Genomic DNA, 15,256 nt, shown 5'->3' with positions numbered 1-15,256 from the left:
CCCTGTGTTCTTCTCGCAAAACCAAAATGCCAAGAAATAAAGGAATTTCTAGCGAAGAATATCCTTAAATAAATATATTACGATAAATATCTCGTTTCGTAAATATTTGATGAAACAGGGAATCGGATGAGTTTACAAAAAGTACATATAGCCAGTTCCCATGAAAACGAACTGGATAATTCAGGGTTGATTTGTCAGGCGAATAAGTAAACGGAATGAGAGGGCATGAACAGAGGAGAAAAAGGAGAGTCAGCAGTGTGTCGTTCGATCGATGTCTCGCGAAGAACAGGAAGAGCGATCACGAGGAGGCTGGACGCAGGAGCTGTACGCTGATTGGCTCGTTGGTTTATTACAAACATTCGCTTCTACTATCCGCCGCATTATACATTACATATTACCCGCAGCAATAGGCTATGCTTCTTATACATTCACCATCGGCACCCGCCTAGCGATGAGAAAGTACCAAAGTGTATTTTTATTCCTGCAAATATATATCTATATATATATACATAGATATATACATACAATATATTGTGTGTGACATTACTATATATGTATATATACTTTGGAGAAATTTCATCGACCAAACCCAAGTTGTGAAAAACAAAAAAGTGATATAGAAGAAATATATATATAGATAACGAGAAAAATATGTAAAAAAAACGCCCTATTCTCGAAGTAGTCAGAGCTGATTTTCTCTCTGACTCGTTTTCGAGACGATCCGTCATCTCGTTGTCGAAGTTGGCGAGTTATTCGTTCCCATGCGCGAAATCAACGAAAAGAGAAACAATAGAAAAAAAAATGAAATAGGAATGGTAAATAAAATACTCGACTATCGTGAAGAAGCAGACGTCTCCACGTCTAGATGCAATCGTCTACTCGTGGATCCTTCCTCTCTCTTTCACTCGACCATCTCTTTGTCTCATCCACTTGGTTTTTGTCGTGTTTTAATATATATGTTTCCTTCTACTTCTCCGCTTTTCCATCCTTCGCGATTTTTTACAGAGAAAAAAGAAACCGAAAGTATTTGTCTTATTTCTTTCCGCCTGGATAGAAATAATTTATCTGTCTCTATTTCTCTCTGCTCTCGCGATCTCCTTCCTATCCAGCAAACAACCAAATCGTCACACGGCATGTGTGTTCCATTAGGACTTTCTCAACGCTTCCCAGACGACCCTCTAGTTCCATGGAACGATTGATCCGACGAGCCGGAAGAACAGATGGCCGCACTCTTTGCTACGATACCAAAAGCCACTGTCCACGCACTGTCTCTTGAAACGCTTTTTTTATCGCTAGACGGTGTGCACGATCCTTTGGAAACGAACGCACGTTGATTGGGCGTCCCTTCTCTGTCGCTTTGTTGCAAATCGCACACTGTTGTCCGCTGTTAGCGATGGGCGGTCGACTCTCTGCCCCGGGTTTTCGCGAGACTCTCCCTTGCTCGAATTGCTTTCGATGTTTTCGGGGACGTTGGGGATCCGGGGGATACGGTGAAAGTCTCTAAACGGGGTCACGAAAAATTCCGAAGAGTTTTAAGGAACCGTAAGACCTTCATTTACTATGGAATATTTCACTCATTTTATGTTAGGTTTAAAACTGATCGAAATATTAATTAACGATATCTCTTCAAAAATCCTGCAAAATTAGCAAAAACGTAACTGTGGTGACTGGTTATAGTTACAGAGTTCGACGAATTTGGAGAAAACGTAGATGATAAAGAAAGTAGTGGTAGCAGTAGAAGGTAGAAGGAAAAATCGTCATCTTTTGCTTGGAGTAAGCTAACGTTGTATTTAAGTGTACCGAATTCATGTTGTATCTTCACCATGTAATTAGCACTTTCTTTTCAGATATATTGAAACGTGTGGTTAATAAGTAGGTAACATTAACACAAATATTCAAATATAAGTATTTAAAGAAAAATTTAAAAATCGATATTTCTCTTTGTGAATGTAAATAGCACTCGAACTGAGAATTAATTAAGAATTGTTTCAGCAAATCACGTTCTGCCACGGTGATTAATAAATAAATAACATTGGAACAAATATTCTTTGCAACTGTATTACAATTAGAAAATTGATATTTGTCTTAATGAATCTAAATAACGCTCATACTGAGAACTAATTAAAAATTCTTTCAGTAAATCGCATTTTATCATAATGATCAACAACTAGATACCGTTAAGAGAAATATTCTTTGTAACTTTATAATAATCAACTAAGAAATTTCATATTTGTCTTAATGAATTCAAACAGTACGCAGACGGAGAACTAATTAAGAATTCTTTCAGTAAATCACGTTGTACCGTGAACTAATCAGTTTTGTACTTTCTGTAAGTATCTTTCTATTCTAACTTAAGTATCTTACAAATGAAAACTAGAAAAATCAGAAATTATCTCTTTCGTACCTATAAGTATCTCTTCGTAGGACAAACCATATTAAGCGGTGTTTAATTTGTAATTTGAAATTAAAAGCTATTCTAAGAACACGGCTAACGTCTTTGAAGGCTCTTGTCTAAACTTTTCATAGACTAGAAGCGTTCGAAGCGATTCGACATTCGCAATTACGCGTTCAATAGCGATTCGAGAACGTGTCAAGCCGATCGTCACAGCTAATCGACTTGAGAATCTACCCCCGGAGAGAACCACCCACCCCCGGTGTCCCCCGCCTCCCAGCATTTATACGAGGCGCATCGCTGCTCTTTTTTTCTAGATGACTAACGAAAACGGAAATGAAACGAACCAGAAAAAGGAAAGGGGATAACAATTAGGGCGCATTGTATGAGAGTAGAGAGCTCGCTACCCCTGCCGCTGCTCTGCGAACCGACCTTCACCATTTTTCGCCTCCTCTCTCTGTTTCCCACACACCCCCTTCAGCCTCTGTTGCTTCTCAGCCAAGAAAACAGAATATATGTGCACCCCTTTGTGATACTGGCTGGCTATCTGTTTTGTGGCTGCAAGCAGGCGCAAAGAAATAGAAAAGGTCATAGTAAAAAGAACATATAGAAAAATTAAAAAAACAATATAGAAAAAAAATGCAGAAAAAAAAGAAACGGTAGCGAGAGGAAGAGGTGGCTTGCTTCTCGTTGCTTAGAGCCTGGCTTCTTTGCCGCTTCATGATTATTTGACTTGGCAGCTGGCGTTTCTTTTACGTTCTCTGTCTCTCGCTCTGTTCCTGTCTATCCCCTTCTGTCTATCACTTTTTCGTTTTGTTTCATTTCTTCCTTTTTGCTTTTCCGTTTCGCGCATCTTTTTTCTTTCTCTTTTCTTTTATTTTTGTCCATCAGTTTATCACGTCCCTTTATTCTTTCCCTCTTTTTCTTCTTTTTGGCTTTTTGTTTCAATCGGTTCTGCTTTTGTCATTTTGTCTCCCTCGAATTTTTGGTTTCGTTCTTTCGTTCTTACCGGTGTGTCCATCGCGATATAGCCGTCTGAACGTCCTGGAGAACGTTCAGCCCCGATTGATGATCGGTCGTCCTCCTCGATTACCCCATCGTCTCAGTGCCTCAGTTTTATTTTTGTTACCTCGTTCGTTTGTTCGACCCTTGTCCCTCGATTCTTTTTCCATCTTTTCTTTCTCCTCGTCCTTTCTTTCGGTTTGTTCAGTTGTCGTTGCGTTGTTTCTTTTTTGTGTCATTCCTTGGTTTCTGTGTACTTTAAATTTTGTTGATTAGTAACGCTGTTGCCACACCTGTACGCGGCGCGCGCGCGCGTCCACCAGCACGCCACTTTCGACGTGATCGAGGCGCGCCCTGTGTCAAACACGCGCACGCGTCGCGTACTTGTACAATATACAATAACCGCCATATCGTTACTTGTACTTTTGACCATTGATGACCATTTAGCTGTTCATTTATTACCGTGAAGAGTTGTGTTACGACAAACGCTTTCGTCTTTTTTAAATGGACTTGTGACTGTCTCTTGTAGAACAGAAGGTTGGATGTTCAGTTTTAATTCAATGTATATGTATATGTATATCGTTCCTTTGTTCGTTTGTGTCTCGTTATCTTTTTCCTTTTTTCTTTTGTTTTCTGAATGATTCAAACCATGCGTATGCATATCCACTATGCGCGCGCTCCCATGCGTGAATAGTATATACGTGTAAATAATTACACGCGCATTATTATACACACATGTGTATATCTCACGTTGTGTAACGCAACAAAATGCAACGAATAAACTAAAGAAAAATAAAAAAGAAGAAGAAGAAAAAAAGTGACAAATCGCGATATTCTCTGGTCGTGTGCCGTTGTGTGTCCACGTGTCCACGTCCACGTGTCTCTACGTCGTGTGTAGCGCGCGCGCGCGTGTGCGCGTATGTGTACCGCATGAACCATATATGATGTTTGTTAGTTTGTTCCTTTGTTTCGTTTGTTTTAATGCCAGGTAATGTATTGAAACTAGTTGTGGTCTAGCAGTAAGTTTTTTCATCGCCCTGTTTTTTTTTTACCCGTACTTTGTCCAGTAGGCGCAGAGAACAATACACTGTGACTTGTCACAGCCATCATGTATAACATATCACCAAAATAATAACGACACGCGCCGTTTCCATTCTACCAGCCGTTAGTTAGCCGGATTCTGTACGCTTGTATGTCGAGATCGAATGACGATTTCTGAATTCCTTCGGAGTTCGGGGATTACAACGAAGCATTACGGAACATTACGCACGTCATGATGGTATACACGCGTTGTACCGTTGCTTCTTGCCGTATCGAACAATCGGACGGACGACAAGCGAAACCGAAGTTTCGGCATTCCTTTGATCAAACAAACGTTACCGGACACGATTCCCATCGCCATTCGATTTCGTGTTCGATGATACACGCACCGTGATTGCCCGATATTCAGACAACCGCGGTTTTGATATAATGGAGGTATTCGTTGCTGTTCTGTCGTCTCGTTATTGAGACCTATGTAGGCATTGACACACGCTATCTGTGAAATCAACGGTTGTCTCGCAACGAAATTATGCTATGACCATCCCAAGGAAAACGTATTTTTATGGTTTCTATATTAAATTCTATTACAGTGTTTTAATGGCTTGGCATTGATAAAAGATTTCGAATTGGTCAGTTCTGTTTGTTTATTATAAGGAAGTTTCGTTACGTACATTACTACAATATGTATTATAGTTCGTAGAAAGAAATATTCATTTCTATCGATTATAAAAGCGTAGATCCTATTAAAAAGGTTACATATTAAAATGTAGTACTGCTTCTTTCACGTGACATTACAAGTATTTTGAACAGAAAAATAAGTATTTTTAGTATATAGGTATTAAATTAGTGAAATACCATATTATATCTTTTATGTAATATTGTGAATGATTTGAATTGAAAGATATAAACTGTATTATCTCGAAAAGAAGAACAAAGAAAGAACGCTGCAAATTAATCTAATGTAGAAAAATATAAATGTAAGTAAATGATACCATTTTCTAAAGGAGAAAGGTTACAATGTGATAAATTAATTGTTACGGACACATTTTTTTCACTGTAAATTCACTATAATAATGATAAGTACAAGTTTTCGTTACGAATTAATGCTTTACAGTGATAAGCAGTAATGATGCTGACAATGGTATGGATACTATTTTCTTAAAAGAAAAATTTATGGTACTATGAATTATACATTTGTCGAAGCACGATGCTTGTGCACTTGACCACTTGTTTTCCAAGTGGTGTAATATCCCTTGCAAAAAGAGATTGATTACGTAGTATTACATCTTCTCTGAACAATATTGATCAAGTCGAATACATAACACTTCCAACGGAACTCAATCGATCACGTAGTACTACGTTTCTTGCATAGCAGAATCTGTTACGTAATTCAACATTCCTTGTAAATTGACATTGATCGTGTAGTACTATAGTCTTGAATAACACGAGGTGAATCATTGTCTACGCAATATCGTACATGGCTATGTATCTAAGAAACGTAATTATTAATCAGACAATCATAAATTGATAATGAACCATAAATAAATCAGAAATTTCTCGACAAGAAATAATTTATCAATCACATAATACGTGAGCTTTTTTGTAATCCCACCATAACACTACGTTATCCAATGATGCCAAACCAACTGCGAACAACCAAACACGTAATTTTCCGTTAAATGTCTAATAAAGTACTTTAAATTGTTAAATCACGTTGTATCGCGTTGTTTCGCAATTTTAATTGCAGCGTTCTATGTTATTATCAAACACCAATCAGAAATCATACGACCTGTAGTCATCTACATTGTACCTTTACACATAACCTACAAAGTGAAAAGATAAGATAATATAACTTGTTTCCTTTGTATCTATTCAAGTATTTCTGGAAACTAATACGTTTTATCATAAGAAAATTATTGTTGCTCGATGTATCACTACATATAAGAACATAACTTGTTTCAATAATAGTAACAATAATTTTCATAAACGATCATATACGATACACATGTAACACTACCGAACGTGTAATTGGCTATGAAACAAAGAAATCAATCACAAAACCACGCGGTACTACAGTAAAATAACATACATTTACACTACAATAAAATCTCTACACAATTGCGAGTAATGCCATTTAACCATTACCCAACAATGAGACAAAGAGCACAATAACGCTATCTACATCCTTTCTTATCAGACGAAACCAAAATACCAAAAATAATCAGTGTCGCCATCTTCTACGAAGGAAGTGCGAAGCTTACTGCCAAGTCCCTATACCGTTTAACTTCCTGTATCTCGAGTTTCTCGCTTAATTCTCCCTATTGCAGTATTCTCGATTACCACAGATAGTGTGTCTCGATGCGATCTCCACTGTTACCAGGCGAAGATCGCCGCAAGTTTCGGAAAGGGGCCCGGAATTAGAGCAACAATAAGAGGACGATAACGTCGAACGTTCTTGGCTGAGTATCGGGCCGTTGCTGGCCTCTAAATTGGAAAAGTTGTGTCGAGATTGGTCATGGATTACGGGGTCAGAGATGATCGTTCTCCCCGCGATCGGGCTTCCTTTGGCACGCGCGCACGCGCGCGTTTTCGCCACAAGAAGAAACGGAAACACGCGAGCGTGCGCGTTACGTGTGCTGTACATACACACGATACGCACATCATCGAACCCCTGAAACCGATCCTTAGACTTTAGACCCTGGATCGATTTGGAGGCCGCGGAGGGCACTCTCGATGGGATTTTAGAGAGCCAAATTAATTGCCAACTAGATTTCTAAAAATGCTCTTTTTTTACTCTTTTTTTTCTATTGCTAGTTTTTCCTTGTTTTTTCTTTTTTTTAGTTCGATTCCAGGTCACTGGATTGCGGGGAAAGATCAAACGAATTTTTTGAAGAACGATAAGTGCTCGTTTGTACAGCAGAACTTGATTTATCTGTTTACTGATGAAATTTGTGCCACTTCGTAAAAATCTTGACGGTGCTCTGGTACTCGTCCGGGTTAATTGGTTTAATTTTTTCTATGCGGCTCCATGGGTACACTTTTTTAAGCTTCGGTGATGATTCGATGAAATTTTTAAGAACTTGTTAGACTGATCGATGATCGGTTGTTAATTACCCTGGCGATTAAATATTTAAATAGAAAATTGAATTTGCAATAGCAATAGGTTAATTGTTAGAGAAATTTCATTGTGACATTGTAATATAAATCAAGGTTTTTTAATCCTTAGCATATTAAAGTGGTATTATCGAAGTTCTATGCCAAAAGAGATTCAATGATCCTGTGCTTTCTTTTATCGTTATGCTAATTCGTATTATCGAAGCTTCGTCATAACTATAGGCGCATTGAAGTTGATCAAAATATTAGTAGAACTTGTGAATATTATTAAATAGAAATGTTTATTTTGACTGTCGCGTTCACATACTCAGTGTGTGATAAATAATAACGTTGTAAATAAATTTACGATGTTAAATATCATAGCTTCAATTAAATTTGAAAGTCTTTCTATCTGTGTTTACAAGAACATTCTTTATATGTCGTGTAATCTAAAAATGAAAAAATTTGCAAGTTAGCTTTAACGAAAAAAGATCTAACAATTACAAATGACAATTTTCTTGCACATTAACTTTTAAAAATCAATTGAGTAGCATCACACGTAAATTCCGTTATCGTAACTTCGTTTATTTCTGATTTCAAATTAAATTAAATTGTATAGCTATAGTTAAAGATATGTAAGTTTTCAGATACGTTCGAGTGATAGTGCAAGTTCCATTATCACGATTATCGTTTTATTCGCGAGCCAATATATAATAACGGTGTTCAATGACGTAAAGACGTACATAGTTCCTAAGAAATATTTAATAACACACTCGCTCTTATTTATTCTGACGCAAATACGCAATCGTTTTACTGTTAGTTACTAAACAAAACAAAAAGAAGAAAACTAACAAACGACAGCACTTCTCTTGGAGTTTTTTAACATTTATGCAAACGTCATTTCAGATGTTATTTTGTCTATGCTTACTTACTGCTATTTGTGAATGAAACATAGGTATAGAAAAATCATGTACAATATATTTGGCAAAAGTATTAAGAAGTTATTAATAAGTAAAAATTAAGAAAATATTTATTGAGGTCCGTAAGTAAGTCCACGCCTTTGTATGCTAAGGATTACGTTCTACGAACAAAAACTTCAGGAAGTTTGTCAAACGTAACGATGAAATATTTTTATATAGTTTTGAACGTAAAATTTCTTTATACAAACGAAGATTTATCGAATTTGCAATGGTATTTCCTTTTTGAAAAATCGTGTTTTACAAACAGTAGGCAACGATTTGCTTATTTATTTCAACATAAAAACGATGTTCTTTTATCGTATTTTTCAAAACATTTTGGATTTGCGATGGTATTTTACAATGGTATAAAAAACTAAGCTTCGCGTAAAAAGTCAACTGCAGTTTGTTTACTCACGGCTTCGTAAAAACGAAGTTTCATAGTATTTCTCGAAAAATTTCAGATTTGCAGAGTACATCTGCTCTTTACAAAATCGTGTTTCGAAAAAATGAACAAAAATTTATTTGTTTATACGTGTCTGCATAAAAACGAAACTTTATCGTGATTTCTAAAAAAATTTCAGATTCACGGTGGCATTTCCACTTCGCGAGACCTCGTTTCACGAGCGAAAATAGACGGTGGTTTACTTGTTTGTCGCAAACCGCTCGTAAATAGGGCGAAATACGTGTCGATTCTTTAATAATGCCAATCGTGTAGTCGTAAATAATTCTCGACGCATTCCGCGCGGAAGTAAAAACGCGTCGAGCGTGACTTCGTTCGTGTTTTTGAAATTCAAATCGCACCCGTCGAAGATTCAGAGCGGTCGAATTGCATGAATAATTCGATAAACGTTACACTCGCGTCGAAATTTCGACGTGGCGCGTGTTCCTAAAGGAAAAAACGAACTCTCCCCGCAATAATTCAACGTGATTTATTCCGTTTTCTTCGCCGCTAATGAATCTTTGATCAGCTCGTTAACCGATGTATCGGTAAATTTTTTATTGAAACATTGCATCAACCGTTCGACCAATTGATTTCGCGATCGTAGTACAAACACAGATCCGCGGTGACGCGTAAATGAAAATCGTGAAACAGTTCGATATCCATTTTGAAGTTTAAAGAACAAAAGTTATTGGCGGAATTTATTGGGAATCGATTGACAGAGTTTATCTGAGTATTTTTGATATTGGATAAACTTTTTTTTTAATTGGAAAGATAGTTTTAGTTAAACACGGGTAAACGATGTGTCGTTACAGGCGAGAACTACCTGTAGAATTTTGTTTCGATTATTACTGTGATTTTTCAAAAGCGGTAGCCAATTTTTCCCCGGAACTTCCAGTTAAAAAATTACGTATTGAATACGTGTGTATGTTTTTACCTTATTGATACTGTTCATAATTATTCGCATGTTCCTATTTGTTAAAAAAATTGAGTTTTACTGTAATATTCTATAAAAATACTGATATTGTTACAATATATTGAGTAATATAAATTGACAAACGAGAGTGTGACTTCTATAATAATGAATAAATATTTGTCATTATTTTTCGTACAATTGGCTTTACAATAAGGACATGCCATAATATACGATAAGCCTTCATGTTAAAATTTCATATTGGGCTACGAAAATAGAACTACTATTGCCAAAATAATGAATTGAATAATTCAATTGACTCCAAAATTAGGACAAATTATAGTAATTATATGATACTGGTAAAATATTGGGACATGGAAATGGTAGTACTGCTCCCATAACAGTGAATAAATAATTATCATCATATTTGTCGTTATTCAATTATTAAAACAAGCATATAACAATCAAGTCATAGTTGACAAAATTTTACAAAATGATATATGAGAAATATGATATATTAATATATGAAGTGCCACATATAAGACTCAGATTTATCATAAAATACCGTAATAAAATATATTTACTATCAAGTACAAAAGTTATATTAATTGGAAGCAAAAAATGTTACTCACTTTCAATAATTATGGACAGCTTTCCTTCCTCTTTATATATTTTATAATATTAAAATATTATTTAATATTTAATAAAATTAGAATATCGTTTACTAAAAACAAAAGTTATACAGTAATTTTATTTAGTGGGTCAGCTCTCTTCCCTTCGGAATGGTTTCCGCCGTCTCCAGCTTCTTTTCTTAGTGAGGACTTGGATTCCCATATCGTGCTTATGGCGCACTGTTCAGCCGAAAAGTTTGCAGTTCACAGTTGATCGAGCACGATCGATCGTCGATTTGAAATCATTATCGAACGCCAGAACTTGTCCTGAACATGTCTGGTCCATAAGCCAAGTCTGAGAATCTTAGCCTAACAGTGCAAATGACTGATACATATATATATATACATATGTTGTATACAATATATATGTATATATATTTTTCCTTTTTGTTTCATCTGTTAGAGCATTCGTAGAGTAATCATTATTATAAACGTTCTTTAGGTTACATTGACTTGTTTTTTTGTGTGCCACGTGATGCGTATTTTCTAATGTAGCATGCTTTTTGAACTGAAAATTGAAACCCGAAAGTATGAACAGCGAAAACTACTTAGGAGAGGAAAAACACTGAAATCGTTCGCGTTCAGACTCGAAATTTTGTCTCATTCCTTAAATCACTTCTATCCTAAATATGAAAAAAGATGAAAATATCTTAATTACTTAAGCTACGTTTTTTCTACGCGTAGAAATATAAAATTTCTATAAATTAAGGGAAGAGAAATCCATAAAAATTTCTCTAGATTAAGATAAACTAAGCATTGAAAATTTTTTATAGATATAAAAAGTTTCTACGATTTATGTCGCGGCTGATAATTATACAGGCATATCGGCATAAGGAATAATTAATAATAATGGCATTATGTCGAAGAAAAAGATGACTGTTTCGGTTCTGAACGTCGAAACGTTAGGTAGTTTACTTGGCCCTTGACTCAGACGTTTGGATAAATATTTGGACTATGATAGTTTTTTTTTGACAATGTATTCAGTGAATTAATATTTGACGCGTTTTTGTGCAACACTCGCTTATTTGCTGTACACTACGCAACCGGAGCTTTGGATAACGAGAGAAGTTTTTAACTGAAGTGTGAACAACATCCTGGCGTCCGATGCTGGCACGAGAATAAACCTTTGTCGTTGTTGTTGGCAGTTCCTGAATATGGCGTCGGTGTTCATGCGGATTTTTAACCTGATTTGCATGATGCTCCTAATTGGTCACTGGAGTGGCTGCCTACAATTCCTGGTCCCAATGCTCCAAGGGTTTCCTAGTAACTCATGGGTCGCCATCAATGAATTACAAGTAAGTATTGTGACGAGCTCGACAAAATTTGAGATCCTCGCTCGTTTGAAATCTAACCTTCTCTCTATGTATACTCGTCCCGTTTTCTCCTTTTATAAAGTACTTATTATAAAATAAAATTCTAACGAATTTGATGAGGTTGGATGTTGAACACTGCGAAGAAGATCCAATCTGGAGAACCACTGTCATCTTCCTTAAAATATAATTCAAATTGAAGAAGCATTTAATAAGAAAATTTCTGAGGAAAACAGAAATAATGGAAAATAAACTTTTCTTCTTCTCCTCGCAGTTTCTTTCATACGAATGGCTTATTTCGTGAAAAGTTTGAAAGCGGAATGAAGGATTCTGAAAAACAAGAGACGTACCTTAAACCTCTCCTTTTACAATTCTTTCGTCTGCTAATGGCTTTTACTTTTATAATAGGCCTATTCTATCGTTATCCTCGAATCTGGAATGCCTTGACTAAAAACTAAGAAGGAAAATAACGATCTCTTAACCCATTTTCCTCAAAGAAGGAAATAATAACAATATATATATACATATAATACTATCGCTAATAGTTATAAAAAATATGACGTCCAAAGTTAATTATAATATTTTTTGTACCAGAACGAAAAGTAGAGAAAGTTGATGTTTTTACGACAGGTCACCGTCGTAATATTTTACTATCGTCTTCTTTCAGGACTCATTTTGGCTGGAACAATACTCATGGGCCCTTTTCAAGGCCATGTCGCACATGCTCTGCATAGGATACGGAAGGTTTCCACCGCAATCCTTGACCGACATGTGGCTCACTATGCTCAGTATGATCAGCGGTGCTACCTGTTATGCACTTTTCCTTGGACACGCGACGAATCTCATTCAGTCGCTCGATTCCTCCAGGAGACAATACCGCGAGAAGGTATTTAATATTCGACGAGCGAGCCGCGAATCATTGAAGAAAATCCTTGCACTTTCACCTTTCTGACTCTCGTTACTGTCAGTGTCAAATTCTCTAGAGTTCATGGTCGGAATATTGCTAGTAGTGTCTTTCGTGTAACGTATAACGAAGAATATTTTACTTTCAGTCTGACAACACTATAAAATCGTAAACAATACTTGGATTAAAATAATATATCATAGAACACTGGATAATACGAAGAAACGAATTTATCTTATTGTTCTATCTATTTTTTCTATTCTATCAAAATTCTAGGAATGTCGTGTTCAAATGTCAGAATGTCCAAAACCACCAACCAACATCGACATTTATAATAAATTTTATCAATGCCAGTTTTAATTAGCTAAAAACCATCGAGCACAGAAAGTACCTCTTTAGTACAAATTCGATTAAGAATCTTCCTAAATGAAATTAATTAACGCTCAAAGCGTAGAATAAGATGTTTAAGAATGGAAATTAACGATTGTACTCGAACCAGGTTAAACAAGTAGAGGAATACATGGCCTATCGAAAGTTACCACGAGAAATGAGACAGAGGATCACGGAATATTTCGAGCATCGCTACCAGGGCAAATTCTTCGACGAGGAACTGATCCTCGGAGAGCTGTCGGAGAAATTAAGAGAAGTACGAGCCTCAGAACGAGAGACTATGGTCTACTAATTGCCCGATTTCAACAAATCCTAACGTGTTCCCGTTTCGTTCTAGGACGTGATCAACTACAACTGCAGATCGTTAGTCGCGTCCGTGCCATTCTTTGCCAACGCCGATTCCAACTTTGTCTCGGATGTCGTTACCAAACTGAGATACGAAGTCTTCCAGCCGGGTAAGTATCAGTTACTTGACCGAATCGTTAGAGTTGAAAATAATCTTTATACTAGCAAATAGAGAAACTTCTTGAACTATCGAGGGAACTTAAAATGGTATTATCGTTACAACGAATGAATTTCGAGATTTATAATTTAGTAAAATATCGATTTGATAAAAATATTCCAAAGACATATTCTATGAAAGTTATTTTCTGATTTGTCTTTTAAATTATTATTAAACTAACTTCTCGAACAATAGTCAAACTACGTTACTTAAGAAACACAACGATGAGAATATCAATTCTTCAAATCTAAACTTCAATCTACTATACCTCGCAAGAAACAACTTCCTTACATAAACTTTTGACTAACGTAACTCTGAAAAAGTTCAAACATAAATGATTTTTCCTACTGCGCACACATATATACGCATGCATACAGTCATGAAAGTAAAAGAAAAACGACCAATTCTCCGCATAACTTGAAACCTCACCTAACATTAAAATCTTACGTTCTCCTCGAACAAAAGTCAACGTTCGAGCAACAGGCACGTTGCAATATTAAATTTGAGGAAGATCTCTTAATAACAGCGAAGCGACAAAATTTTACAGGTGATATCATCATCAAGGAAGGTACGATCGGCTCTAAAATGTACTTCATACAAGAAGGCATAGTCGATATCGTGATGGCGAACGGCGAGGTCGCAACTTCGCTGTCAGATGGCTCGTACTTTGGCGAGATCTGTCTACTGACGAACGCGAGGAGGGTAGCCTCGGTCCGTGCCGAGACCTACTGCAATCTCTTCAGCCTCTCGGTGGATCATTTCAACGCCGTGCTGGACCAGTATCCATTAATGCGCAGAACAATGGAAAGCGTTGCCGCCGAGAGGTATAAGCTTTGGTTAGGTTTGTTCTATCGAGTTGGTGTGCTAATAGATGTCAATCATCACTCCCACTTCCATGTTGATTTTGTTGAACATTGTGTACTGTCCGATAAAGCGAGTTCTATCAGTCATTCTTATTGTTATTATCCTTATTTTATTATTATGTTAATTTTTTTATTATTTTTATTATTATTATTATTGCTATCTAAAAACATTTCATATTCGCTTATCTCTTCAACACATCTTTGTTCTTCTTCTTCTTATTATTATTATTACTATTATTATGATTATTATTAGTCTGATATAATTTCTTTCGTATTTGTTTGTGCTGGTTTTCAACTCGATACGCTTGTTTTGCATACACTTTACACACACAAAAATGAAAATGATAAAGAATCTTATTTGGCTGGACGTTCTTTTTTGCGATTGAAGAATCTCTCTTATTGAACGTGACAGTGCAGAATCTTTGTTTTCTTGGGGAGAAAGTATTACAACGAAAAGCGCACTAACTTGCGATCGAGGGACGAGTATCCGTTAGATACTCGTCCCCAATCAATCGAGAGGGTTTTTTGAGAATTTTTTTCAACTTCGTTTTTTTCTTTTGTGAATATTCTCTCTCGACACGCGATTCCCCGTTCGACAAGCGATCGTGTTTGTAGAAATGGCACGAGAGTCGAACGGGGTTTCATCCGTTCGAAAAGAAAGAAGAAAGCTTGGAACACCGCGACAAAATATCTTCACACTCTCGACACATTCACTATACATAGTAATGTTGTATTCATAATTTTGCAAACATACTTTATAAATCAGTTCTGGATTTC

General features: G+C 36.3%; 1 protein-coding gene across 6 annotated transcripts in view; it reads left to right on the top strand.

Annotated features, from left to right (window-relative positions):
* The window catches only part of Ih (hyperpolarization activated cyclic nucleotide gated potassium channel Ih), a 216,410-nt gene that overhangs the window by 186,764 nt on the left and 14,390 nt on the right, over positions 1 to 15,256 (top strand). For 4 of the 6 annotated variants that reach the window (XM_076623893.1, XM_076623891.1, XM_076623896.1 and 1 more), the window contains 5 exons: positions 11,656 to 11,805; positions 12,488 to 12,706; positions 13,224 to 13,370; positions 13,452 to 13,569; positions 14,164 to 14,452. In XM_076623893.1, coding sequence (XP_076480008.1) covers positions 11,656 to 11,805; positions 12,488 to 12,706; positions 13,224 to 13,370; positions 13,452 to 13,569; positions 14,164 to 14,452 — 923 coding nt within the window. The remainder of the gene's footprint in view (positions 1 to 11,655; positions 11,806 to 12,487; positions 12,707 to 13,223; positions 13,371 to 13,451; positions 13,570 to 14,163; positions 14,453 to 15,256) is intronic. The other 2 variants (XM_076623894.1, XM_076623892.1) reach the window with 1 other exon arrangement.

The sequence above is a fragment of the Bombus vancouverensis genome, chromosome 13, assembly GCF_051014615.1.
Source record: "Bombus vancouverensis nearcticus chromosome 13, iyBomVanc1_principal, whole genome shotgun sequence".
In the NCBI taxonomy this organism is placed as follows: Eukaryota; Metazoa; Arthropoda; class Insecta; order Hymenoptera; family Apidae; genus Bombus; species Bombus vancouverensis.
The sequence above is the reverse complement of the archived record's forward strand: the minus strand, read 5'-3'. Positions and strand labels throughout refer to the sequence as shown.